The sequence below is a fragment of the Amblyomma mixtum genome, chromosome 5 (genome assembly GCF_055824585.1).
Source record: "Amblyomma mixtum isolate Tamu chromosome 5, ASM5582458v1, whole genome shotgun sequence".
Lineage (NCBI taxonomy): Eukaryota > Metazoa > Arthropoda > Arachnida > Ixodida > Ixodidae > Amblyomma > Amblyomma mixtum.
This window is the reverse complement of record NC_143016.1, coordinates 89586301-89612451: the sequence shown is the minus strand read 5'-3', so window position 1 is coordinate 89612451 and position 26151 is coordinate 89586301. Positions and strand designations below refer to the sequence as shown.

The following is a 26151-nucleotide window of genomic DNA, read 5'->3' as shown; positions in this document are numbered from 1 at the left end:
GTGGGGGCCATTCGTTATCTTCAGGACCAAGCAGCAACCGAAAGCGGATGGTCTCATTGCGAAGGATTCGTAGTAAACAAGAGTAAGATGAAACGAAGGAGGCTACGTTGAATGACTCGGTTCCATGCGACGGAGTTTGGTGGACGGTCGTTGTGGTAATAAATGTGGATGAATATTCGCTGTCTGTGTTTGGAATGCAGAGCTTATGTTGAACGCGTTGGTATAGACGTATGCTGACGCCTTCTTCACATCGTTTGAAGAAGGTGTGTCGTAGATCTTTGGTGAGTCTCGATGCGGTATCACTGGCAGTAACGACATAGAGGATAGAATATACGCTGTGCTAAAGTTCCATCGCATGTACGTAACAAAATTTCGGAGCAAATGCTGAATCTGGAACAGATCAATCCATCATTTTCACTCTCTGCACAGTCCATTTTCAGGATGGTGTCCATTCAAGGTGGCCGCGTATCTTGGTTCGGCTCAACATACTGCGGGTGTGCAGCCGCATAAATCATGTACCCACTGACGACAGATACAGTTGATCCATAAACCGAACACCTGGCGCTCTGTCTGTTTTATGAAGAGTCTGTACTTCCTGAGGAGTGTTTCATTGCGTCATCACGCGGAGACAAACACAGAACATCTGGGTGGCCTTTGAACGTATTTTACTGCGGTGTTCAAAGTGCTAATTTGTTCTTACGAATAAAACAAACACAAACGCTTTTAATTCATCTGATTTCTTCCTGTTAAGGAGCACATGAATTCCTCTTCTCTGACTAGTAGGGCGCCAATACGGCGTCGGATTTTATGGCACCGAGAAGTCCATCAGAGTTACATTTTTTTTGCTAAACAGTCATACCATGTCATGGGTCGGTTCTCGGAACAAAGCCTGATACTGATTCGGTGCAAGTGCGCATGCGTGGATATTTGAGTCACCAGGTGTAGAGGATTTTAGCCTGAAATGAGAGCTCTCTAAGGAGCAGATCGTGATGCGCTATGGCTCGCTTTTTTTTTTATTTCGGAGTTCGAAAGCGCACTAATGATAGTTTATAGTTTTTGTCGTTTTTTTTTTTGCAAAATTCAATCACGTACCAATACTTTACTTGTATGAAATATTTCCGGAGAAGTTTTAGTGCTTATGAGGTTATCGTGAAAGTAGTTGCTGATCTATTCGTTGGATCTAATGGTCCTCCGAACGTCTGTAATTAGCTCAAGGCTGAACCTCTGCGTGGAGTATTATAGAACAGGCAGTAGCTGTCATAAGCTGTTGTATGTTAGCAGTAATTCTTCAAGCATAAACGAAGAGCAACTCACAGAGAACTTTCTGTATATGTGGTGATGCTCGTGTCCTGAGCTGCTGGTGTTTGGCTTCGGGAAGTCTGGAGATGCGTTTTCGTGGCGGCAGTTTTTTTTTCTGGAGCATGATACAGTTTTTACGGGCAAGGGCAAGCAAGCAATACCCGAAAACACAGACTTCTATGAATGAGAAAGGAATTACAAAGAACCAGGCAGGACGGCATGCAGCAATCATATACCCGTGCACAAAAAAAAGATAAATAAGTTTCACTGCTCTGGTGTCTATGACGTGGTGTATAGCTACGAAGAAGTCGTTAACACTGCCAAGTTAGCGTCTCTAATTTGCTAAACTTTAATATGCCTGGCTATTTTTATTTTACAGCAAATCGGCGTTTTAAATCGTTACATCGGAGCTTGGCTACAGCTTTCCCAATCTCGTCAGCAACATCGTTCGCTAATGAAATATTCCGAAGAGTACCACCGTGCATAATTTCACCTCACGCTTCCACTTTTAAGTGCACGATGCAAGATAAGGCTTAGTACGTATGCATTATAGGCCGTGGAAATATACTGCTGAAGAGGTCGTCGACTTCCCATATATGCAGTAGAAAAATACGGCAGGGCCAAAATACAACAGAAACTTCTGTCGTCCTGTCGTTACGACAGATTTTTCTGTAGTATTGAAACTGGCTCTGTCGTTACGACAGGAGACTGCTCAATACTACAGAAAATCCTGCTGTTACGACAAGAATTTATGTTTTCGGGTCCCAAAGTACTACAGGGAAATCTGTTGTGACAACAAATTTTCTGCTGTGTTTTGCGTGCGTTGCGACGCTACACGTGCTGATGCGTCGACAAATAAAGAAGTGCACCCTTTCAAAGCTGTGCACCCCGTATAGGCATACTTGCTACACCTTTTTACTTCTGTTATAATATTTTATACAGTAACTGAACAATAGCTGTGGCGTTCGGCAGGTTATATATTATACGAGCATACACAGACAAAAAAATATAAGGGAAACGATTCGTTAATGGAACTTCTGCATGCCATGTCGGGTGGTAATAAGGTTAGACATGCGTGCCACGATGGTCATACCGGTCTTGGGGTCGATCAAAAAGAGGCATACGTGTGGGCGTTAACGAGTAGCGAGCCCTCACACTGTGTGTGTATTCACAAAATTCGTTCAACACATCCAACACTGATATGCCAACACAAGTGCACCGAGAACAAAGCCACAAAGAAAAGTGCGCAGTATTAAACTACAGCACCGCAGGCTACTACATTTGCAAGGACTATCCACCACGTAAATGTGCGTGCAGAAACTCGAAGCAATAAAAGTATTGTAAAGCTTTCTTTTTAATTTTTTTTTGCGTGTGTGCTCAATTCTTTCGCCTGCCTATTAACTTTTGTTTTTACTACTTGCGTGGATTATATCACTAAGATTGTAAAATGAAGTTGAAAGAGCTACAGGGCACACGGAGCCCTTAGTGAACTTGTCTTTGCTTCGCATTGTTTCATGTGTTGTTTTATTTTTTCCTCATTTCCTTCGCCTTTTTCTTCTTTTGCAGAGAAAATTGATTCACTGTATAAAAGTAAATATATTAATTCAGCAAATTTTCTAAGTACCTTGTGCAGATATCTAAGTCACCCGTGTGGTTGCGAATGTTCAAAACAACTTCATAGACTAAAATGAAACCCCTTCCCTTGAAATAAACGACAGTAAATGCATTTTACTGAACATTTCGTTTCACGCAATTCGCATATTTTACTTATTATAGCAAGCAGAATCCAGCGCAATGATTTAAAAGCGCACTTCACTCTGTGACTGCTGTTCTCGTGCTTTTTAGACCAGCTGGAAAGATGATGCGATGCGGACATTTTTGAGCACTGAAGAAGCCAACGTGGTGAATCGTTTTCATATCTAGCCACAAACATGGAGTCATGTTCTTCACTACCCGGGAATTCAGCCTTAGCATAGCGTTACCGCTGTACCAGTGCAGTCTCCCCACCGCAGTGCACACATTGCGCATGCGCATTCCGATGTAAGTATAATGCAGGTGGAATTAACTCCGGGCAGTTGCAATTCAGGTTTGCTACGGCGTTATAATGCGATAGCATTAGAACCGTCATGGGGCCGAAATACGTCGTCGGTCATAAAATGCGCCCATTGGCCGGAGGAAAGTGACGTCACCAGACGGGGGCATTGCCATTGGCCCGAGAAAAGTAACGTTACCAGACCGGAAACGACGTCACTTCTGGTCATCAACAGCTGCCAATGCTATCTCACTGCGAACACATAGAGGAATCAGGTGTCCCCGTGAATTTACTGTTTCGAAGTAACAACGATAAATTAAAGAGGTTGCGCGTACACATGCGTTGAGTGGTTTTGCTATACTGTAACTGCACGGCAACGGCTTTTCGTTTTCCTCCAAAAAGTACCGCCAAGATCAAAGCTATATAGAGATACTGATGTTGACTCCACACTGCTTTATAGTTCAAGGTAGGCAAAAAATTAGTCCCTTATATAGGTCGCCTCACCACTCAAATTCGCGTGCACTATCGCAGACCTTGGTGGCCACCAGATCATCTTTCCAGCTTTTTTTTCTTCTCTGTTAAGCTCACATTGAGCAAGACCAGACGAGAAAGACAGACACACAATCGAGCAACAGCAGATACGAGGAGACACTTTGACACAATGGGGGAAGCACAACGTTACGAATACAATGCACTGTGCAGTACAAACGACATTGTATTCTTGACAACTCAGGGACAAACGAATACGTTGCCAAAAGCCGAAGCACGGAGCACCATAGCGAGGTCGGAAGTTTTACACCTACATGCCTGCAAGTTCTACACCCCTCTTTCGTTATACTGCAGCAGTGCAGTAATGTAGTCGGAAATAAATTCCCTTTGCATAAGTGTCGATAGGACGATCCCAAAACTTGGCTTAATAAATTTTCTCGAGTTTGAGCAGGCACGGAAATCTTTATCTATTTATGTTACCGAACAACGCCGTGTTTGGTACTTTCTAACAACGTATATCTTACGTCACACTGTTCTTGAATGAAGTGTGCTAGAATCTCGCAATTCAGCTCAGCTATCATACGGACTCCACAAAGCTTTCCTCGCATCGAACGGCACAAGTGGGCCATAGGCATTAACGGCGGCCGCGGGATTGTGTCATGTAGCGCACATAGCGGTTGTGTAATGTGCCGCATTGAGGTTATCCTGAAACGACGACACGGCCAAGCACTTTTATTCGCTATTACCAAATGCACTCTTCCTAATACAGGACAGCTGCGCGATACGAACAGTCAACGCGAGAAAGAAAGGCCTCTAATTTTCTTTGTGCACATGCAGTTTCTCAACAACCAGCCAGCAACGTGAAAGCAATAAAATTTCGCCATGCCTGCTAAGCGGTATGGTTTCTCGCCATGAAAAGGCATCGCATGTTGCTTAAATGCCCTTGCCTAAATGGAAGGGGAGCTCGCGGCTTTGCCAGGCTGTCGTACTTGTAAGCTTATAGATAAATAAAATGAATTGATTTGAATGTAATGCGTAAATTCCTGCACCTTGAGTACACACGATGCTGATAACGTTCAACCTCATTCACTTCACTGTAGTAGCTTGTGTGATAAGCCTGTTTTGTTGTTTTTCAGTATAAAACGGTGATAGACGAGACAACAGAGAGAGACTGGTGTCAGCCATATTTTCAGAGATGCCGCTCCGTTAAAAAAAAAAGAAACAAAAATAAACCGGAAGACGTTGCAACATAAACACAAATAACTGGCGTCAAAGCGAGCTGGCAGTTCTGTGCTATGACATATATTCGTAGAAGTAAAGAAATCAGCCCTAGCTGCATGAACTGCCTTATTGAATCTGCGTAATCCTAAGACGGGTGAAGGCGATCCTTTCGGTAGTTTTCTCTTTTTGTTTTTGAGTCGTCACTCCTGCGTCTATATACGCGAAGCCAGATCACATTGTTACGCGATGCAGGTCGCTCCCTGTACATAATTGTACATAAAGGCTCGTTTAATAACAAGGCAGTTAATGAACGACGACAGGAACGGCTTGCGAAATGCACGGACACACAACGAAAGAAAGAAAACCGTTATAGTGAGCTCTCTTTATGCAAACTGGTCTGCCTTTCAAACGTTCATTATGAACTTCATTATGAGAAACATAACAATGCTAATGAATTTAATTTAGTTATTTTCTATGTTTATTTCGTGGAAGCGAAGTGTTGGTGAAATCCATCAGTGGAGTTTATCGTGTGATGAATGCGCTAAATCAGTATACGAAGACGCGCTGTTCATTATAGCATTTTCTCTTTGTCTCTTTTGAGGTGTTGACATTTGCCAAGTGTGCTCCGGTTGTCTGCGGTTACAAGGCTTCGTGTAAACGTCAACGGCATGCTTTCTTTCTGCATGCCGTTTTGCAGCTGCGCAAGCAGAGCAGGAACGAGCGGAGCCGGTTTAAACGTCAAAGCAAAACTCGAACCGAGGTCCACGCTTCTCGGAACTCGGCGCATCTGCGCGTATAGGGAAACATCCTGTCGGCACTCAGCGCGGTCCAGTTGCGCTCGACTGCGACACTTCAGCGTCAACTACGGCGCTCGATATACTATAGCGTTGCAAGAGAGCTCTTCTCTGAGTGTTTCCGGAGCCTTGCTCCGTTTTTTAGCGTGATCGAGACACCCTAAAAAGAAAGCCCTGCAGTCCTGCTCTACTGCTCGGAGAACTGTTCGCAACTTTCCAAGAAACGAGCCTTTTGTCTTTGATATATTGGCTGCCCTGGTGCAGTTCTCGACACTCTAAACAGAGAGGTGTAAAAAAAGAGTGAACTCTTTTCTAACGTACTCCTTTTTATCAAAAAGTGTGCGCTAGAGGAGAGTCTACTCCGTTTTTACTCCCATATAGGTGTATTAATGTTTAGAGTGTACAGCAGTGTTCCGGCTGTCTAAACTCCGTCTGAATGAGAGAACACTGCTTCTGATTACGCGCGGCGGAGTTTTGAGAGGAGTTGGTGAACTTTGAAGACTCGGAAGTGGTAAGCCTCTAGTACCCGCATCAGTCTCTCACAGTTTTCGCTCTAGAAGCTCTTCGCCCGCACATAGGGAGCGAGTGAAGGAGAAGAAGTAAAGAAGGAGAATTAAGGGACACTCACGTAGACCTCTTCCCATTGGCTGACGTATCGGACGAGCCTCGACAGCCTGAGTAGCCTGAGGAGGCTGAGCATCTTGGCGAAGCGCAGGATGCGCAGAGCGCGACCCGCGTGCAACAGCTGGAAGCTGTCGCTGTAGTCCTGGATGAAGATGAGGAAGATATAGTCGAGCGGTATCGAGCTGATCAGGTCCAGGAAGAACCAGGTGCGGATGTAGTGGTGCGCGATCAGCTTGGGATCCAGGATCACCTGCTCGGAGTTGTCCTGGTGCATGATTCCTGCGCCAACACCGATCAGTTTCCGTGTATTAAAACCTCTCCACTATCATAATCATCATCATCAGCCTGACTACGCCCACTGAAGAGAAATGCCTCTCCCATGTCTCCACCTTGTCCTTTGCCAGCTGTGGTCAACGTATCCCCGCAAACTTCTTAATCTCATCCGCCCACCTAACTTTCTGCCCCTCTGCTACGCTTGCCTTCTCTTGGAATCCACTCCGTTACCCTAAAGGAAAAGCTGTTATCTTGCCTTTGCATTACGTGCCCTCCCCAAGCCCATTTCTTCGTCTTGATTTCGACTAGGATGTAATTACCTCGAATTTGATCCCTCTCCCATCCTGCCCGCTTCCAGCCACTGTACCGCTATTCAGTTAAAGCTCCGACCGATGATCATGCAACCACGGAGAAGGGACAAGGTGCCAGTCGTTCCTAGCTCAGAACCCTTTGGAAAACTTATACGGCAATGGCGCACTGACCCGTTCGGAAGTTGACGACGATGTCGAGCAGGAAGATGGTGTCCGAGAGGCAGTTGAAGGCTATCCACCGGATCGACAGGTCGTCGTTGAAGAACGAGATTGCCACTGGGAGAACGATGAGGTTCGCCACCAGCAGCAGCAGCATGCACAGGTCCCAGTAAAACCTGCGTCCACGATTGCCGTCAAATTCACCACTTACGCGACTTCTCGGCAGCTCAGCTGTTCTTTCAAAATGCATCGACAGCGCTGACCTAATGTCAGTACTCCACCGCCGGATGTCATGACGGCACTGTAGTCCAGATGACGTTACTAGACGTTTAAAGCCAAATCCTGCCAGTTGTTTTATTTGAACAAAGTTGAGTCATATGTGAACGTAAAGGAATTCCATTGCAGGAGGCACGGAGGGGGGTCGTCTCAGCCGCTGCTAAACTCTTCCGCATTTTGCAACGCGCGTTAAACTAAAGCTGCGATTTTATATTGAACACTGAGTGGCGCGACACGCTCAAGACACCACATCATGGCTTCCTCAAGTTAATATGGCTCATTGGTTACAAGAAAGTTGGGCTGAACCATGCTTTGAATGCTTAGCTGTCTGCATGTAGAAATGTGAGGTGCACTTGAACTACAGTTTTTCACGCGACATTCGCCGAAATGTACTATTATCTGACACTGCGAACCATAATCCAGAGCAGTCTGGTTACTGCGGCGAATCGATTTCGTGAGAATGCCCAGGAACTGGCTAAGTTATGACGGATGGTGCCCACCATGTGACTCGCAGTTTCTTGTAAAGAAATCAGGCAGCAACAACGAAGTTCGTTTTCTCCGTACAACGACTATATTCATTCAGCTCCTATAAGGAGGTATTCACGTGACGTCACGGACGCCATTTTGGCGTCCAACGCTCCCCGCTTCAGCTGTGCTGGCCCGGAGAAGAGGAATAAGCTGATTAGACTCGCGCCTTAGCCTTTCACCCTTCTGCATGAACGCCATAATGGCGACCACTGCGGCTTGAGTGCATATCTCCTATAAGATCATTCGACGAGATTTTATTCAAGAAGCTTGTAATTTGAGCGACGGCGAACTTTTGAGCTTGCCGGGGCATTGAGAGTTTAGCGTAACATTCGCGGTTAGTGTCTCCTAAACTTAAACTAAACACCTCTTAAGCGCGACTTCGGTTTCGTTCACTATAACGATTGCAGGCATGAAACCAAACATACACAAACGCACACATAGACACACACTCTCTCTCTCATGAGCGCACATAATAAAAAAAAAAGAAGAGGAGGTAGGGTATTCCAAGGACATCGGTCGGTCTGCCCTGGGCGGGGGAGTCTTTTGGGACGAAATCGACGCCCTAATATGAGGGCAATTTTCGGCTCGTAAATTTTAAAGGGCGGCGCCGGCGCTTCGCTGTCTCTTGCTTTCTCCTTCATGCGCCTCGTCATTACCATATCCCGGCAGCTCCCCGCCAACATTTTCTGGGTACTTCCTCTTGTTCTTTTTTTATCGGCTGTCTCGTGAAGCTTGTGAATGATCCCCCTAGAGATCCTTAGTTTTCTGTCTTTTTTTTTTAGTTTTTCGTAACCGTATGCTGAGCGATGCGCATATCGAGACGTGGGGTCTAAGCAGTTATGGGGATGCGAAGATAAATTTGCCGAGAGAGAGAGAGAGAGAGCGTCAATAAAGTCTCTTTGCCTTCGCTTGCCTGACTTTATTTAATGGCTCTCTTTCGACTTGCGTTTTCTCGCTATGTCTGTGACGGCCAGTTGTGCTGTAGATGTACAGAAATCTTCCACTGCGCACAACGATTTCGCACGAAGCCTCTGACCCGCCGAGAGCGGCCATTTGCTCCAGATTCGCAAGAATTTGAGCTATCATGAAGGCGGCGGCGTTATCACGCTGACATAATCAACGTTGCCTGCCGCTTAACGTTTTCTTCAGTTAATTCTCAACGCCAAAAGCTCGCGTATCTGTGTCGGCTGCTGTTGGCCGCACCTTAATTGAGAAGTTTCAAAAGTGTGTTCAACTTACTTGAATCGTTTTACTTAATTGTTTTCGCAAACGTTTTGCAAAATACACGTATTTTAAAATGTCTGTAGTGTGCGCGCTCTTAGTGCCACATTCGAGTGCACCAGAAACCGTCACGAAACCATGCTGCAGTAGCCCACTTTTCTTGATTTGAGTTTGGCGTATTTCCGCAAACAAGGAGGTACAAGGCTGTGGCGGAAAACAAGGGGAAAAAAAAAGCTGCAAAGAGAGCAGCTTGACTAGCCCAAGTTCCGTTTGCAATAGCAGCAGCAGCAGGGCAGGAGGGAAACTTGTTAAAGAAAAACGGGAAAGAAGAACGAAAGACAAAAGGCAAATTCATATAACAATTTTAAAATATGTAAAAATGCATGAAAAAAGGTAAGGAAGTAAAGGAAAAAAAAGCCTAACAGCCGCCGACGATGCGGCGTAACGTTACAGATAAGAACGTAATGGTTAACGCAGGTGAAACCAACTCGGCCGTTACGTTAAGTGGCCCTGCACTGGGGCTTGCATGGCGTCATCAAACAGGGAAGCGCGCAACTCAGTGCGGCTCCACGGACATGCCAGACCATCTAACCTGATGCGAGTTGCTGTTTGCGAACAGCTCAACGTATAAAAGCGCTGGTTGGAGAATTAGTAGCGCGCTTTAGTTAGTGCGGGCCAGTGGAAGGCCCGCACTCGCATCCTGGGCGGGGTTGTATGCCCGTAAACAGTTTCTCGCAAACAACGCAACTAGTGAGTTGCTGCCAGTCGTTTGATCTTCGTTGTGCCTTTCTTCTCCCATCCAATTTGCTCGCTAAACAAAGGGACGCAGGACTACCGAGCAGGGCGTTCACGCGTGCCATCAGCTTCAAAGCCTTTGCCGAAAACGCGAAAGCGGCGGGTGGCCGACTTTGCTCCGTCCAGGAGGACGGCACGGTCATTGCTGGCGTGTTGGGCCGGCTATAGGGAAGGGTAGGGAAGAAAAGGGAGAAAAAGGGAAGGGATGGAGTGGCCGAGTGCCGGAAGCCCGGGGATTTGCCTCGGTTTTCCCTGAATCCCCGCGGGAATCACGCGATAAAGCGAGGCTTACCGAACGCCCACGCCTCTCTCTCTCTCTCTCTCTCTGTTTTTCTCTCTCTACCTCCCGCGCCTTTAGCGCGCACACCCGTTCCGCTTGCCTAGTTGAGCGGCCGTCCCCAATTTTGACGTCCGTCCTTAACTCTGTTCGTCCTGCGCTCTCGTCTGTTTCCTCTTTTGCGGGGGTAATTCTCGGCGCGACGGGCGGCCGCGTGTTGCTGTCCTTGATTCGCTTAGCTTTCGCGTTCGTCGGCATCGTAATACTTTTCCGTCTGTCTTGTTTGTTCTATAGCTTGCCTCGATGATGCTAGGAATTCCCGTTCCTTCGTGTCGGCCTGCACTAAGTAACTGTTCCTGGGGGCAGGCTTCTGAGGTACGACGACTCAGCTTTTGCCCGTGGGGGAATATGCGCTGTTCAGGTACATGATGGGTTGCGGCACACCTGTCCTGAGTACAAGAGAGTTCGATTCATCCATGCACTCCCATTAGACTACCAGGTATGTTCTTAAACTTCTTTCTCTCTCTCTAATTCAGTCTGCCTCTTTTTCTGCCGCGTTCGTTCCTTCTCTCAAGACGAGCTTCTGGTGTTACCGCGTCTTTTTTCCCTGAACAGCCAAACAACCTTTTCCTTTTTGAACCTGCCGGGCTTCTTCTCCCCACTCCTACTGTCTGCTTTTTACTACCGCATCACCTATGCGAACATGTAGACGTGGCCAGGATTAAACGCATTGCGCTTTGTTCGAAATGCACCCACAACTGGCCTGTAGCGGAAATATTGGCTCAGCTTTTTCTCACAATTACACTTCTAATTTTTTTTTTATTCATCGAGTGGTCATACAAGACAGTGCCGGCGATATTTTCACGCATGCGTACAACATGTAGGCTACCTCGCAGTCGCCACTAATGACGTCTTAAAGGGAAACTGCACTGGTTTTAGAAATCAACGAACTTAAAAGGGTCGAATGTGCGAAACTTGCAGGTAAAGCACGAGAACTCTTTTTGGGCTAGCATTTGAAATAGTGGCGTAATAGCTGATTAAAATAGCGACGCCCTTCAAGCTTCTGCGTAGAGCACAACGCCAGAGGGGGGGGCACGATGACGTCATCGAAAGTATCAGTGCATTTCCAACCCATAAGCGCCTGCTTTCAAGGAAAAAAAAATCCAACGCAACCAAAGGCAAATCCCGCCGCGAGTTGTTTGGCAGCGTCTAACGAGGCACGGCAGGGTGTGGCTGACGACAGTGGTATTTTAAATCATACCTTCCGCGACGTCACACTAAACTTCCCCGCACTCCTTCAGTGAATTGAGGAGAAGCGCAAAATTTACTCGTCGATTACGTCACTATTTTAAATGCTAGTGCAAAAACACTCGGCATGCTTTACCTACAGCCTATATAGATTTGAAGCCTTGAATAACGCGGAATTCTCAAAAAGTGTTGAAGTTCCCCTTTAACCCTTTAGACTTTTCCGATGAGGGCTCCCTCACTCTAAACACGAATATGCCAATATGAGAGTAAAAAGGGAACAAGCTGTGCGCTAGATGACAGCAACATGGCGGCGCCCAGGAAGCGCTCAGTGGAAAGGTCTACAGCAGTGACTGCGAGTTATAACGAGAGGACAGAACGGCGCAGCGTGATCTGTTTAATCCTGTGTGCGCATGCGCCAAGACCGCGAAGAACTCGTATTTATGAGGAAAGTGTACACGGTTTCGGAACGCAGAACGACTGAAATTTCTGCGTGAAGACTTTTCTAGTGATCTCACTGCGTAACTGTTGCTTGGTCTTCGCGACGGTGTGACATGCGTTAACTTTGACTTCACCGTACCAGCAACATAATTTTTAGAAACGTAAAGAAGGGAACGAGCGAATAAGCCATTTCTTTACTGCAACAGATTCCTGTGGCACTTGGTGCGTGTGTGAGATTTTTGTCACTTGCGGTACCTTTATAATTAGATGCACTAATTCGTTGTTACTTTTAGCGGATATTTCTCTTTAGTACGCGAAACTTTTGACAAGTGTCAGTACTTGTTTTCATTTTGTGTTGGGGAATTTTATTCTTGGGTTTTGCACATCGCGAAAACGCTCTTGGCTGCTTTTTAAATGGCCAGTACTCGTTTGAGAGCCTTTGTAATCATTTAATGTCGAGCACTGCTCAGGATCAAGAGCTGAAGTATGATTCATTTCTCATATAATGCGCCATCTTTGACCTTTATGTTGCTATCCGTTGTGACACAAGGGCCTTTTAACTTTATAACATAAATAAAGAAAACAAATGCTGTTCTGACTTCTTTTTGTTTAAAAGATGCAATGATTGATGCCGGTCAATCAGCCTTTGCCCGTTAGCAACAAATGTGAGCAACGAGTGGTTGCTAGCATGTAAGCAAGACATTTTATAGTCACGAACATCTTATTTTAATCGTTTTTGAAAAGAGAACAAAAGAAGCTGAAAATTGCATCTACATAGCCTAGTATGGCTTGTGAATGTGAAATAAAGGATAATAAAGAGAAATTCCTCACTGTGCAGTTACGAATAAAGCTTTTTTTTTTTGCTGGCACTATATTTGTGTTTCTTTATGCACTCTAAATTGTTGCTCAATCCTTCAGCTGCTTAAGCATAACAGTGAAATCTTGAGCATCAAAGGGTGAAATTAAAGTCAGCACTTTCGTTTGCCCCAACTCACATGCCGAACACTTCATTTTACGCTGTTCACATCGCCCGGAAATGAACCGCCAGCAAACTTGCGCTTTGCTGTAAGCGTAATTCCTTTTTGCGTTCTCGCGCTCTGCACGCCAGTGCATAAAATCGCGCCGGGGAATGTCTTCCCGAACAGCCTCCCGACTCCACTCACACCGCGCCTTAAGCGTCCTTAATAGGCGAACATTTTCTGCGAAATCGGCGAGATCGGCCGAAATAAACGACGCGCAGGGTTAAGGCGAAGCTGTTTTGGAGAGAGAGGGCTTCCGCGTTTTATGCGCTTTCAGTTTCTTCTTTTTGTTCTCTCTCTCTCTTTCTCTCTCCGCTGCTCGATCGGCTGAAATAGCGCGCCGATATACGGGACGATATGGCCGCGTCTCCGCCAAATGCTGCTTCGCATAGTGGCAGATTTTGCGTCTGGGGAAACGCGCGTGGGTGCCGCCTGCTTGGAGCCCATGGCGTGACGCGGGGGAAAATGGCAGCCGCGGAACAAAAGAAGAAGGGAGGAATAAAGAAAAGAAAGATAAAAGGAGAAAGGAAGAATCAGCAGCGTCGGGCGGCCCGGGAAGATATCAAGCGAAAACAGAAGGGTCGATTATGCTCCTGTCAAGAGCACTGCAGTTCGCGACGTCGGTTATCGACTTGACTTGGGTTGGCTTGGATTGGCTCGCTGTGACTTTGGGAAGTGTTTGTGTGCCTGTGTGTTTGGTCTGCGCGGATCTTGGATTACTAGGCGTCAAAGACTGCGAGAAAAGGGGAAAAAAGACCGACGAAGGAACGAGGCGCGCAGGCTAGTGAGTCGTGTTCGTTAGTAAAACTATCGCAGAAAAACAGCTTTTTTTTTTAATTCTGACTCACTTTCGCGCCCAAGATGCGTCAACAGTAATCGCAAGCTGACGCGTGTGTAGTTTGGAAGGCGGTACACTTAAGGTAAATTGGAAAGAGCACATTAAACGAGCCTCCACGCTCCTCTATAAATTCTGTTGGATCTGTTCCTACGTGACCAAAAATGCATAAATGGTATTTGTGCATTTATAGCAAGCACACAACTGTAAAAACCCTCGTCGTTTACGTTGGGGCGCTGATGCTGGAGCACCGGTTATGATAATAATAATGACAGGCTAGAGTATGCAATCATGGTTCCCTCTTTGTGTGGACAAGCCTTCATTGTATTTTTGTTTACAATTTTACCCCAAAAAAAGAAAAGAAAGCTCTTCATTCCACTCAGTGGTTTACAAAGTAGCGAGGACTGATCTTTATACGTTTAAAACATGTGTAAGCCTAAATAAGAGAGATAGAGAGAAGCATTCATTGATTGCTCCATGAAGTCTTTAGAGACTTCATGGGTGGTGTCTCTAGTCCAGGACTCCTACGGCGGCTGCGGTAGCTTGGGCCCGTTCGTCCAGCGAAAGTTGATCTCCGGGTTCGCATCTGGACAACGCTGACGCAAAAGCTGTTTCCATTTAAAATACTGTTTATCGCATCTAGGGCCTCTGTCAGACCGCTGAAGAACTTAGTATAGGCGCTTTCCCTCCTCGTGTAATGTCGCTTCAACGAAATGTGGCTGATCTCCAGAAAATGTGTGCAAGAAGGAGAAAAATTACCTAAGACACTTTGGAAATTCTAAAGTGTGCTTGGCGAAAGCTTTGTGGTCAACCCACTGCATATACCATGTTGTACATGGCGCCCCAGTGGAATGGCCACAGAATTCGCCGATATTCCTTTTAATTCCCTAAAGGTGCTTGCAGTAAACGAGGGACTCTCTGGGCCGCTTCGGAGCCATGCGTCTCACTCACTCGACTGCAACGAGACGTCTGGCGAAGGAGCGGCGGTGCCACCGCCAACGCGCGCGTGCTCGTTCTACCGCTACTGTGTGACGTCATCGTTGCTATGCACAGATACGCCCCCCACCGCCGCGCCGGTTGCTACGGAGGGAGGAGGTTGCGCCGCTGTGCGGAGGAGAGGCCACAGTTGGCACGATTCCAGCACATGGACGGACACCGCGAGTATGAGCCTTCAAAGGCTTTCGCTACTCTGCTATCAGTGCACACTCGCTGGTGCTGCAAGGCTGTTTTTATTCCATAAACTTCAATATGCTGTTGAACAGTGTAGCAAAAGCTAATTATGGGCCATCATCTTTTGACAAGCCATTTGTAGAGCGTATCTGTTCGCCCCACTGGTTGTCGTCTCACTGGTGCTAAAAACGGCCACCGTCTCTGTGTGCGCTCTTATCTTACTGGCAGTATCTGCAATGCTGAAACCCTGGTACAAGTGCCGCAACATCGGCGTCTCTCAATATTTTTTTCCTGTAGATACTATTTATAGTCAAGCTTAGGAACATTGTTTGATGATTGTTGCGCTGTGGTGACATATCATTGCTTAATGGAGCGAGAACTTTAATAGTTTTCCCGAATTAATATTGTTGCTTCGCGAGCTTCTTCTCTCGTCTCGTTTCGCAACGCATAACCAGAGCATTTTTAATCGTCCCGTCCGCGGGGTTGTTATCGCACATTGCGCGAAGGTTTACAAAATTCTCGATTAATGCGCCCCTCGCTCTTAATTAACAGATTGCCTCACGAGTGTTCTGCCCTTCCATATTTTGGCTGAGAACAGCGTCAGATCTAGACGTCAGTTCCATCCCTCGTCAACGGAGCTGTCAGTGTCAGGATAACAGCTATTTGCTGTGCTGACTCAGCAGAGTGCGTTCGCATGTTTTTTTTTTCTTTCTCGGAAAGCGTTACGCAACACATTTAGCGGCGTTTCCTTTGCACTATTCATGCTATATTTTATCGTGCCGCTTACCTGAAGCCAGCTCAGCCTAACCCCATGTCGTACACTTCTTCTCAGCCATTTTACGTCCTCTCCCGTATCTGCGCGCTCTTATATTTTGCGGCGGTCCAGTCTAATCGCTCGACGCACTTTCGTCGAGTTCCAGAGAAGGGTGGACCTCGTGCGCCCTCCCACACCCTCCTCCTGCTAACGTTCCTCCTCGCCCTGTCCCACGTCACCCCCCCCCCCCCCCCCCCCCCTCCTACCAGCGGGTGGTCGGCGATGTCATTAAAGCCCAATCGCGAATCCATTACGCGCCCATAGAGTGAGCGCATATCATCCCTCCTCTCTCCCTCCCCTCCCCCCATTTCCCCCTCTTACCCCTCTGGCGGCCAAAGCGCCTCGTCGCATTTTGCACTGTTTTCAGAGTGGCTCTGGGAAACCAGCTGTTCGCCGTCGTCGTCGTCGCTGCTTGCAGCAGTGTTATTGCGTCCTATTTATTTCTCAGCGCGCGCACAGTGGGAGTAGCGAGGAGCTGCCTATTTGCATAACACCCTCTTGTGCGAGGAAGAAAAGGAGGAGGAGGATAAACAGGAGAGAGGAGAGGAACGTGGTCCTCTGGGCTCTCTAGGAACACGTAGTGTGCGCCGCGCCAATTTAGAAGAGGCTGTGCAACCTCCCGAGAAATTTGTTTGAACGGAGAGTGAATAGCGCCGTTTTTTGTTCCTTTTTTTGTTTAATGGCTCGAAACGAGTAGCGCCTACGTCTTGCCTGCCCGAGTGGGGAGCGTGCCCCGGGGCTGATTTAGAGACAGACGACGGGAATGGTGATTGTGGCTCCTCCTGCCGGCTTTAAAGACGCGCATTTGAGCTAACGGGGGGAATTTTCGGCTCCTCGGAATGGACATGGGCTTCGTAATTGAGCGAGCAAATTCTTTAAATGAGCAAGCTGTGAGAGCCTCTGGGTCGCCAGCCAGACGGACGGTCCTGGTTAAGAGCTATAGCGAACATCTAGCTTCTGCGAAACCTAGCTAGCGTACTGCCATGGCGCTGCCGGAAAGAAGCCTTGAGGCCGTTAAGGCAGTTTGACCCTGAACGGCGTATATCTCAGGCGTGGACTTTCGTAGTAACAGTTGTCTCGCTATTAGTTATCCAGGAATGGCAGGCATCTCCATCTGCTCGTGCACGAAACGGGGCAGAAGGTTTTCATTTGACCTTTGACCGCCTGCGCTTCTTAATTTTGCTAAATAACAAAGTTTGGAATATAGCAGACGCTTACTAGAAGTGCCACTGATTTTTGGCGACAGTGTCTTCATTTTCCTTTATAACGTTAGGCATCTTTGTTTTCTTTCTTTTTACTGACGGCACTCAATTTTACTAGTTGAGGCCTACAGGGCAAGATCGTTAGGCGGTCGTAATGTAAGCCTATAAGACGGACGAGCAGTTCCGCGTCAGCTGCTCTGAGGTTCACAGCTATAGCATTGAACGCTCATTATCAATCAGCCAGGAGAGAGCAGCAATGAGCGGAGTACCTGAAATTACTGCACGGGTGAATGATCCAGTGTCCGGCGGCCTTCTGCCGGATGCGCTCCTTCATGAGCGCCTTCTTGGATCCAAACAGCTTCATGGCCAGCTTGTTGTCGGACGGCTGGAACAGGGCCTCCAGCTGGTTGCGCATGAAGGACGCCTTGGCCTCGGACAGGCCTCCTCCGCCGCCGGGCCCCAGCTCTTCCTTGGGGGTGCCGTAGAGGGACACGTCGTCGCCCTCCTTCACGGCGCGGCCCGCCGCGTTGGCCGCCGCGCTGCCGTCGGACGCCGCGCGGACCTGCTCGCTGCTCGGACAGCCGTGCGCGTCACGCAGGGTGGGTCAGGTGCACAGCTCGATCTTACGGGCTCTCGGCGATAGCTTTGAGGAACTACACCCTTATAAAAATGGTCTATAGACAGTCTATAGACATCTTATAGACTCTATTGTCTTCCTATTGGTATTAATTTTTGTCTATTTATAATCTATAGACTGTCTATAGACAAAAGTCTATTAAAAGTGCATGGTATTAAATCTATGGATTGCCTATAGACGGTCTATAGAAATTGTATTGCCTATAGACTACCCTCTAGGATTTGTCTATAGACAGTATATAGACTTTATTGACAGAAGCCTATGGACAGTTTATGGACTGTTCAAGGAGATTTTTGTAAGGGCGGTTCGAGAATAAAGAGTGCACGCCAAACACGAATACACTAGATGAAACCAAGAAGGACCAAGAAGATGGGACCAAGCTGTCCTCTAGCGCACTCTCTTTTATAAAAGGCAGTGCGCTAGAGGACAGCTCGCTCCTTTTTTACTTTTTTTTTCTGTTTAGAGCGCGGAAGCAAGGCGGGACAATCACAGTCCTTAGCTGCGCTTGCTTCTGCTGTTACCTCTGCGTGATTGTGCCCAGTTCTTATTGTCAATTATGTATAGTTTAAATCAAGAGTCTGCTCCTCACAGAAATTACCTTGTGCCCTCTGGCCTTACGACAGAACTTGAATGGGATAGATGCGTGCGATAAAATGATACAAGACGAGCAAGAAGCTGCATGACGGCAAGGCCGTTAACGAACAAGTAGAGAACTTTGTCGCTTTTAAAAGCAACGGCCAAGGAAAGAAAATAATAGAGAAATTGAATCGCAGTTCTCTAGGTAAAGGCTCTTTCTCACTGGAGTAAATAATACGGTTAATTGAGTGGACTAGCTGATTTATTCGCTTACTTTTTGAGAAACAAGACACAGTGTTTAACTGCGTGAGAAACTAGGCTGTCTTATTTTTACCTGCTTATTAGCTTAAGCAGCCGACATGTCCTGTACTTTTTTGCTGATCACAAGTGGGCGTCTGTAAGTCCTTTCAGCCTTTGTGTACTTAAACCCTAGGCAGCACAACGGGCACTGTTCAAAGGTGTAGTGTGCTTTCGCACGATAGTGAGGCTTGCGAAGAGATAATAGCTAGCGCGAACAAGCATTCGCATAGAACGACATAGACGTTTACTTTCCTCTTCTGCGTGTTGGTTTGTTCACGCTACTTATTCTAAGCACCTACTAGCCGAGCTTTCTTCTTTAGAGGCTTTGGAATTGTGGGTGGCAAAGGTGACACGAGCGGTCTCTGCATAGGGATGACATCTTTATGATAAAAAAAATATCGAAAATAGAGAAATTTGAATTTTCTGTGTGTGTACATGCGTGCGTTCCTGCTTGTGGACGGACGCCCTCGCATGCACACATGATTCATGAGGCCACTACGAGTGCAATTTCGGCCACAGACACACACTGGAGGCTTTCAACGACCGCTTTCTTGCATGCGCGAAGGCTATTGCGGCTTTTTGAAAGTGCACACTATTTTTTTTTTGTAATTGCAGGGCAGTATTTATAAGAGATCAGTCTGAGGAAACTGTCTTGCAGAGGACGTATTTGAACTGATGATGATGATGATGATGTGGTGGTGGTGGTCGATATGATGATGATGATTATGATCCAGTAGATCTGAACATGACTGCTCTCAGGGAGGAACCCGCGCGCGGGAACTGCTGCTGTTCCGCCTTACAGCTGCGCGATCGTTTCTTCCTACACACAAGAGCTCTTTGTGGCCGTTGGCCGGACGTGCGCTGTCAACGATCGACGCTCGGTGGGTCCGCAAATAGCCCGACTATATTCTGTCCTGCGTCGCCCGGCTCCGCAGCAATGGCACGGGAAGCACACACGCCAAAGAAGAGAAGCGAACACTCGGGCGAAGTGGCCACCGCCGGCCCTCCTCAGATCATTTGGTAGGACCATGTGCGCATGCAAGAAAGCGGTCGTTGAAAGTCTCCGGTATGTGCCTGTGTGTGTGCGCGTGCCTCGTGAGCTTGCACCGCTGCCTTCAAAAGGCCAGCTGTGATGACTTGCAGCCACGCGACCACCGTCCAAAACCTTTCCTGCAAATGTCTCCCAACTGCGCAGATGTGGGCGCACTGGAGGCCCGCGCGATGGAAGCAGACAAAAAAAGATGCGAAGCTAACCGAGAGGAAGTTCCGATCGAGAAGCGAATGAACCGTAGGTCCTCAAGTATAAAGTGAATTCCTGGCTGTTATATTTTCTATTCCACTTTTATTATAGGTACTACCCCGCAGACGCACTTACTGTCCAGTATGCATAGAGTTTCTAAGTATTACCGAGAGGGAAAGCTGGCGCCACTGTCTATGCGAGTTTCTCAAAGAGCACTTCATCCACCGCGGGAATGCCGGGTAGACGAAGTTTCGTGTTTGGCTTGACTAATGTTAGGCCGAAAGCGTCGGTTGTACCTCGAAATTTGAAGCGGGGCCGCGATGGGCTCCTCTGTGGGCGGATTAAGTTATTTCAATACTGCATTTTTTCACGTCTTCCATATATTTAACGCAAGTGAAAGTTTGGTGTTAGGCTCGTGTGGAAACTTTCGCAGCTTCTTCGAGGTTTGCCTCGAAAAGAGTTGTATTTCTGTGGCTGAATCCATATTTTATGCCCCCGCATAAAATAGCCGAGTAATAAACCAAGTAAGAAATCTCGTCTTCCCGGCATTCCTGCGCCTCTCCATGGTGGATGCAGCGTAGCGCCGCCAGCTTTCCATCTATAGTTATATTAAGAAATTCTGTGCAGTATGAATGCAGGGTCCTCTTTCTTGAGATGCTTAGCTGAAAGATAACGAGGAAGAATACAAAGGGACAACCGCAAGCTTTAATTCAGCTGGCTTTGTTCCTCGAACTCAGCTCTTGAGGTTGTTCCCCTTTTTGTGCCTTCTTGTTGTCTTTGCACTGAGCATCTTTAGAATCGGAATGAAGAACTTTATGCTTAGAAGGGTATATGCTTGGGCTTGTTGGTTCATATTTGCAAGGTAAAAACGTAGCGCAAGGAAACAAGGACACAGAAAGACAGACAACACACGGCGCTGTGTGTTGTCGCCGTGTGTTGTCTGTCTTTCTGTGTCCTTGTTTTTATGCTTAGACTTCATCTCAAGCATCCCATGGGGGGTGGTCACAGGAGGGCCCCCTCTGCAATGGTATACGAAGCTCCCTGTCTCACCCGGACGGCGTCGGGAAGAACTGTACGGCGTCCTGGTTCTTGGGCGTGGCGGTGCCGGGCTCGCTGGCATCGATGCAGATCTTGACGCTCTGGTGCGCGTCCGGGCAGGCGTCAGGGGTCCCGCTGGCCACCCGCCCGTTAGCCATTCGCAGACCAGCGGCCGCCACGCCCTTGTTGGCCGCCGGCGCACTCGGCGGAGGGGGCTCCGCGTCCAGGGCCTCCGAGCTCCTGCAAGAAGAACAGGGCTCGTCAGGCACGCATGCAGGGCGGACGTGGGACGCCATGTCAGCTGCTGAGATTCCCTTCCTGTAGTGCTCCAGGCCGCTGAGTACACACTTTCTTTCCGACAGACAAGACAGACAAGACAGACAAGACAGACAAGACAGACAAGACAGACAAGACAGACAAGACAGACAAGACAGACAAGACAGACAAGACAGACAAGACAGACAAGACAGACAAGACAGACAAGAAAGACAAGACAGACAAGACAGACAAGACAGACAAGACAGACAAGACAGACAAGACAGAGCAAGTAGACCAGACAGACCTGACAGAGCTGATGGTATATACAACGGGTGGCCAAGAAACTGCGGCTCGCAAGCCGCAAGCGGCTCCTCCCATATCTCAGTGCGGCTTGCGACTCTTTGGCATCTTTTCACCCCCCCCCCCCCCCTCCTTCCTCTCCTTCCAATTTTGCCTCTAAAGACGGCTTCCTTCACGTTCTTGAAGATGTGTTGCTTCACGAATAGCGCATCGCAATACAGAGACAGAATGCGCAATCGCTGAAGGCGTGCGATTCACTGTTAGCCCCAGCTTTGTTGCGAAAATTAAAAAAAAAATGGACAAGCACCCCTTCAGGTTGAGGCTCTTCACTAAAAAGATTTTTTTTTTAATGATTCTTGGCATATGCGTGTCTGGCAATCCCTGGTACATACCGACCACCTGCTGGACTGGATGTACTGGGTAATGAATGATAACTAATTCGCCTGACTGACAGTATTAACTGACTTAATCGCTCGTTGACTCGAATGGTGGACTCAGATACTGGATGTTTGACAGGGCTGACTAGACTGATTGACTGAACTGGGCAGCTTGCCAACTGTAAAGACTGACTGAATGCTGTGCCGCCAGGCTGACTAATTAAAGTGGGTCGTCAATAATGGTAACGGATGCAGCAGTGAAGGGCATAATTGAGTAACTAACCGATCAGAGAGAGTGACAGACCTACTGGTGTGGTGAAATGGCTACATCTCTTATGACCCTAATCTGATATGACTCGAAGGATGCGTGTCTGAGTGGCTTGACTGAGTGGTAGGACCGACAAAGAGTGATTTTGTAGTCTGGTTAGATTGAGAAAAATCGAGAATCTCAATGGCCGACAGCGCCTTCCGAATGGTTGTCTCGCGTGCCCGATGACTATCCAGTGACTGTCATAGCTGAGTGACTGACTAAATGCGTTGTTAAGTGATGAAATGAGAGAAACTTGCCGATTGTCTCGACTCCTTGATTCAACTTTCACGGCAACGAACTAATAGTTAATCATGCACCCAACTTAGGCAGTCGCTAGCGACTGCCAGTTCAGTGCCAGTCAGCTACAGTCGCAGTCAGCTACAAAATCACCGCGACACCAAAAACACGCAGGCTTTAACTATAATATGATATGATTGAAACAGCGCAAGGCCGAAGGCCAAAAAAGAGAGCAGAGGAAAGGAGGAAAAGGACAACACAGCGCTGTGTTGTCCTTTTCCTCCTTTCCTCTGCTCTCTTTTTTGGCCTTCGGCCTTGCGCTGTTTCAATCATATCATGTACAACCAACTCGCCCATCAGCTTATGCTTTCAAGCTTTAACTATGTTTGCGTATGACTAATTAAATTCCTTGCAACAGCTCGGAAGCAACTATATCTTTTCATGAGGCCGCGTGCCATAAGTACAGTCGGGGACAAAAGTCTCCGGACCACGTGTTCCTCAAACGAAGCTTATAGCTCTACTATCAGACAGCGGCTGGAGACCGCACTTATGGAGGTGAAAGAACAAAAATTTAACTTTTACCTCCACAAGTGTGGTCTCAAGCCGCCGACTAATAGCAGGGCTATCGGCTTCGTTAGAGGAACACGTGGTCCGGAGACTTTTGTCCCTGACTGTACGCTACTGCTAGATTTCATAATGCGATATTGCTGCTTTGTCTCTCTGCATCATTCTTGATTAGGTACGTACGAAGTCGTTCATGTCTTTCTGTTTTCTTTTCTAGCCATTAAAGTCGCTATTTGCTTCGCTGTTCACTAAAGCGCTCTTTATCGAAGAGCAATGCCCTCGTTATGGTTTTAAGTATATTTTCTCCGTCATGTATAGTATTAGCGCGAATGCTAAGCATCTCGCTATCTTATGGTGGGTTTTATTATTTTCCTGCAATGCAAAAACTTATTTTCTTGACTGTCCTCTTATGTTTGTATGGGGTTCAGGCCGCTGTACTTTGTGGCACGGGACTGGAACTACCTATGTTGTTGTCTTTTTCTAAATGCTTCATTATACTGTAGTAACAGTAATTACGTACTGCCCTTTTTAAGCCATGTCAATATTAAAATGTGATCAACTTGTTGATTAAAATCACTCTTTGAATAGGCCGCTGGATAGGCTTTGATGCCCTTACCTGGTATTAATCTCAATTTCTTAGTTTTCCAGACATTGTTGTCAGTGGGAAAAGCACACTAATTACGTTCTTTCGGTTCTGAACGAACGTAACATGACTCTGTTTTGTTCGTTCCTCTCCACGTGTTTGTCCTAAATCACGGTAAAAATATGTTCCGTAGGAAGTGGCGAAACGGCCAACAAATGTTTTCATCAGAGGCTCACTAAAAGCGGTTGCATTCGTCAACCCTGGATAAAGAGCGCAAAGCACGCAAAAAAAAAAAAAATTGCTGAGCTCACATTGACTTCATCAGCGCGCGCGTCCGTTATTATTCGAATGGAAGGCGGTCGTTCAATCCGTGCATGAACCTTCTCGTTCATCCAGTACAAATTTGTTTTCTGTGTGTGTTGCTGCAATGCAAACAGTCACCCGATTTTCGTAATGAAAGATTTGTTTCACCAGTTGCCACAGAAAAGTGTTTAGGTGCATAATTGCGATATACTTGCTTTTTCGGAACATCGCTTGGCAATTGCCGTGCCAGCGGTGCGAAGTTAGTGAGACCGTTCTTGCCATCACTTACGAGCTATATTAGTTTCAGCGAGTATTGCTGTCATCGCGACGCGGGCTTGTCTCATCTGTGAATGAGCGTGTTGTTTTCTAAAAAAAAAAAAAAATTGTCGAACAGACCGTCAAGTAAACAAGTCGCGGAAAGTTATTCTTTTCTCTCACACGCGTTCGAAACGAACATTTCATGACGTAGCAGAAAAAAAAAAAAAACAACCTAGCGGTGTGCCATAACGCCGTACCTTTCTTGGTCTGAGAGGAGCTGAAGAAGCTGAGAAGGAGCGCAAACAAAACTAACCAACATCATGTCGAGCACGCTAGTTCCCGCTGTAATCAGTGGTTTTCATTGTGCGGGCTTCTTCTACGCTTAAATGAGAGCGTTTGTTTATCGAACACACGGCATCGCGCATAGAATGTTAACCAAGTGCGAACAGGTCGTAAAGTACTGAAGTCCTCGCTCGGTTTTTTAAATCAAAACTCGCTCTGTCGCTTCTTGAGAGCGAGCGTCCAAAAGAGCACTAGGAATCTTAAGACGTTCCGCCAGCACGACGCATAACAATTTTCAAAATGAGGTTGTTCAGCAAGAGTTCGATTCAAGCAGCCGAGCGACACTAATTAGCAGTGGCGGCACTCATTGATCTCGAGCTCCTCTTTCTTGTCCCAGCCTCGAGCTCTTCTCGGGAGCCCTTAATTACAAATCGCCCACGGCTTGATATCAGAAACAACATGGGTCCCTCTAATGATAAACTTCAATGAATTTTCATCTATTAAAGTGCATGTTTTTTTTTCTTTAGGCACTTTTAAGTCCCACCACAAAGGTGCATGTTGATAACATCGTTGGCGTCCTGCTGGCGTTGTCAGGTTCTGCTTTAGCGGCGTGAAAAGCGTACGATAGCATCCAAGCCCCCATAGGGGGAAAAAAATGAGTCGTCGGTCATAAAATTCGCCCATTGGCTGAGGGAAGTAGCGTCACCAGAGAGGATTATTCCTATTGGCTGGAGGAAAGCGACTTCACCAGACTGGAAGTGACGTTACTTCCGGTAAAGGTATCAACCGCTTCTAATGCTGTCACACTGCGAACACATAAGGTAATAAGGTGTCTTTGTTAATATTGTTCACTTTATTAATGTAAGTAAACACACGAAGAAAACAGTGAACATCACGGAGGAGATTAGCTTCGCGCATACTCTTCATATCTAACGTTGTTACAGCCCAGTTTCTCGTACGATATCGCGATATTAATAAATCCATCAGAAATATTGCACGAGACGGTGATTTTCGCATTTCTTCATCCTCAATCACGAAGTAAAGCCAATGGTAAAGCCATGGTCTGACCAGTCTACACAAGAAACACCCAAGCTGAACTTTCATTACGCTTAACACGTGTTGACGAGTCATGATTGAAACGACCTTAAATACAAAGGACACTACTGAATTCACATCTGAAAGGCGCCTTTTTCGCTTTTGATAGCTTGGGGCGCCATGAAAAGTACTTATGTAGTACTATCGACATGAAACGCTTACTTGTGAAGACAGCCAAGATTCGGCTGCGGAGATTCTCGCATGTCTTGCAAATTCTCATCGAAACAAACGAATCGTAACCAGTAATTAGCAATAATAAAACGCAGGTCACCATCCACTTTTGTTCGAGACAGTAAACGAACCCTACCTATAATAGATGAGCGCACTAGAGATTGAACTCCAAGCCTTTCACCAACAGCTTTACCGCGCTCGGAATGACGATAAATTCTTGCTCTCCAAGCGGCCCGCGCACAACGAAGGAAGGAGGAAGACGATGGTGTTGAGCACGCCACGGACGAAGCAGTGCGCGCTTTGGTTCATGCCGCAATTTAGAGTCACGCCATGCTTCTTTGCTCTGCTTTCCACGAAATGAGACGTAATTTTTGTCGACTGTGTACGCCTAGATACTGCCTGTTATGAAACTGCAACGCAGCTTTTTTTTTCTCTACGCACGCTAAATACACTTTAGTGACGTGAGAAACAACAGCCAGAAAGTCGTGCGGAAAACGAGAAAATATTCGAGCAAACGGGGCATCACGTTTGCTGTCCTCAACCGCTACGCATACCCATTCGGCTAAAATTTATCTTTTTGTTTAATAACAGATCTCA

At 47.0% G+C, this 26151-nt stretch overlaps 2 protein-coding genes across 6 annotated transcripts in view; one reads left to right on the top strand and one right to left on the bottom strand.

Moving 5' to 3' along the window:
• The window catches only part of Ih (hyperpolarization activated cyclic nucleotide gated potassium channel Ih), a 415526-nt gene that overhangs the window by 10262 nt on the left and 379113 nt on the right, over window positions 1-26151 (bottom strand). For all 5 annotated transcript variants that reach the window (XM_089545515.1, XM_089545511.1, XM_089545513.1 and 2 more), the window contains 4 exons: window positions 20829-21056; window positions 17295-17594; window positions 7215-7378; window positions 6464-6738 (listed from right to left, as the gene is read on the bottom strand). In XM_089545515.1, coding sequence (XP_089401641.1) covers window positions 6464-6738; window positions 7215-7378; window positions 17295-17594; window positions 20829-21056 — 967 coding nt within the window. The remainder of the gene's footprint in view (window positions 1-6463; window positions 6739-7214; window positions 7379-17294; window positions 17595-20828; window positions 21057-26151) is intronic.
• LOC149342963 (uncharacterized) overlaps window positions 1-26151 on the top strand; it is a 162038-nt gene that overhangs the window by 58728 nt on the left and 77159 nt on the right. The window lies entirely within an intron of this gene.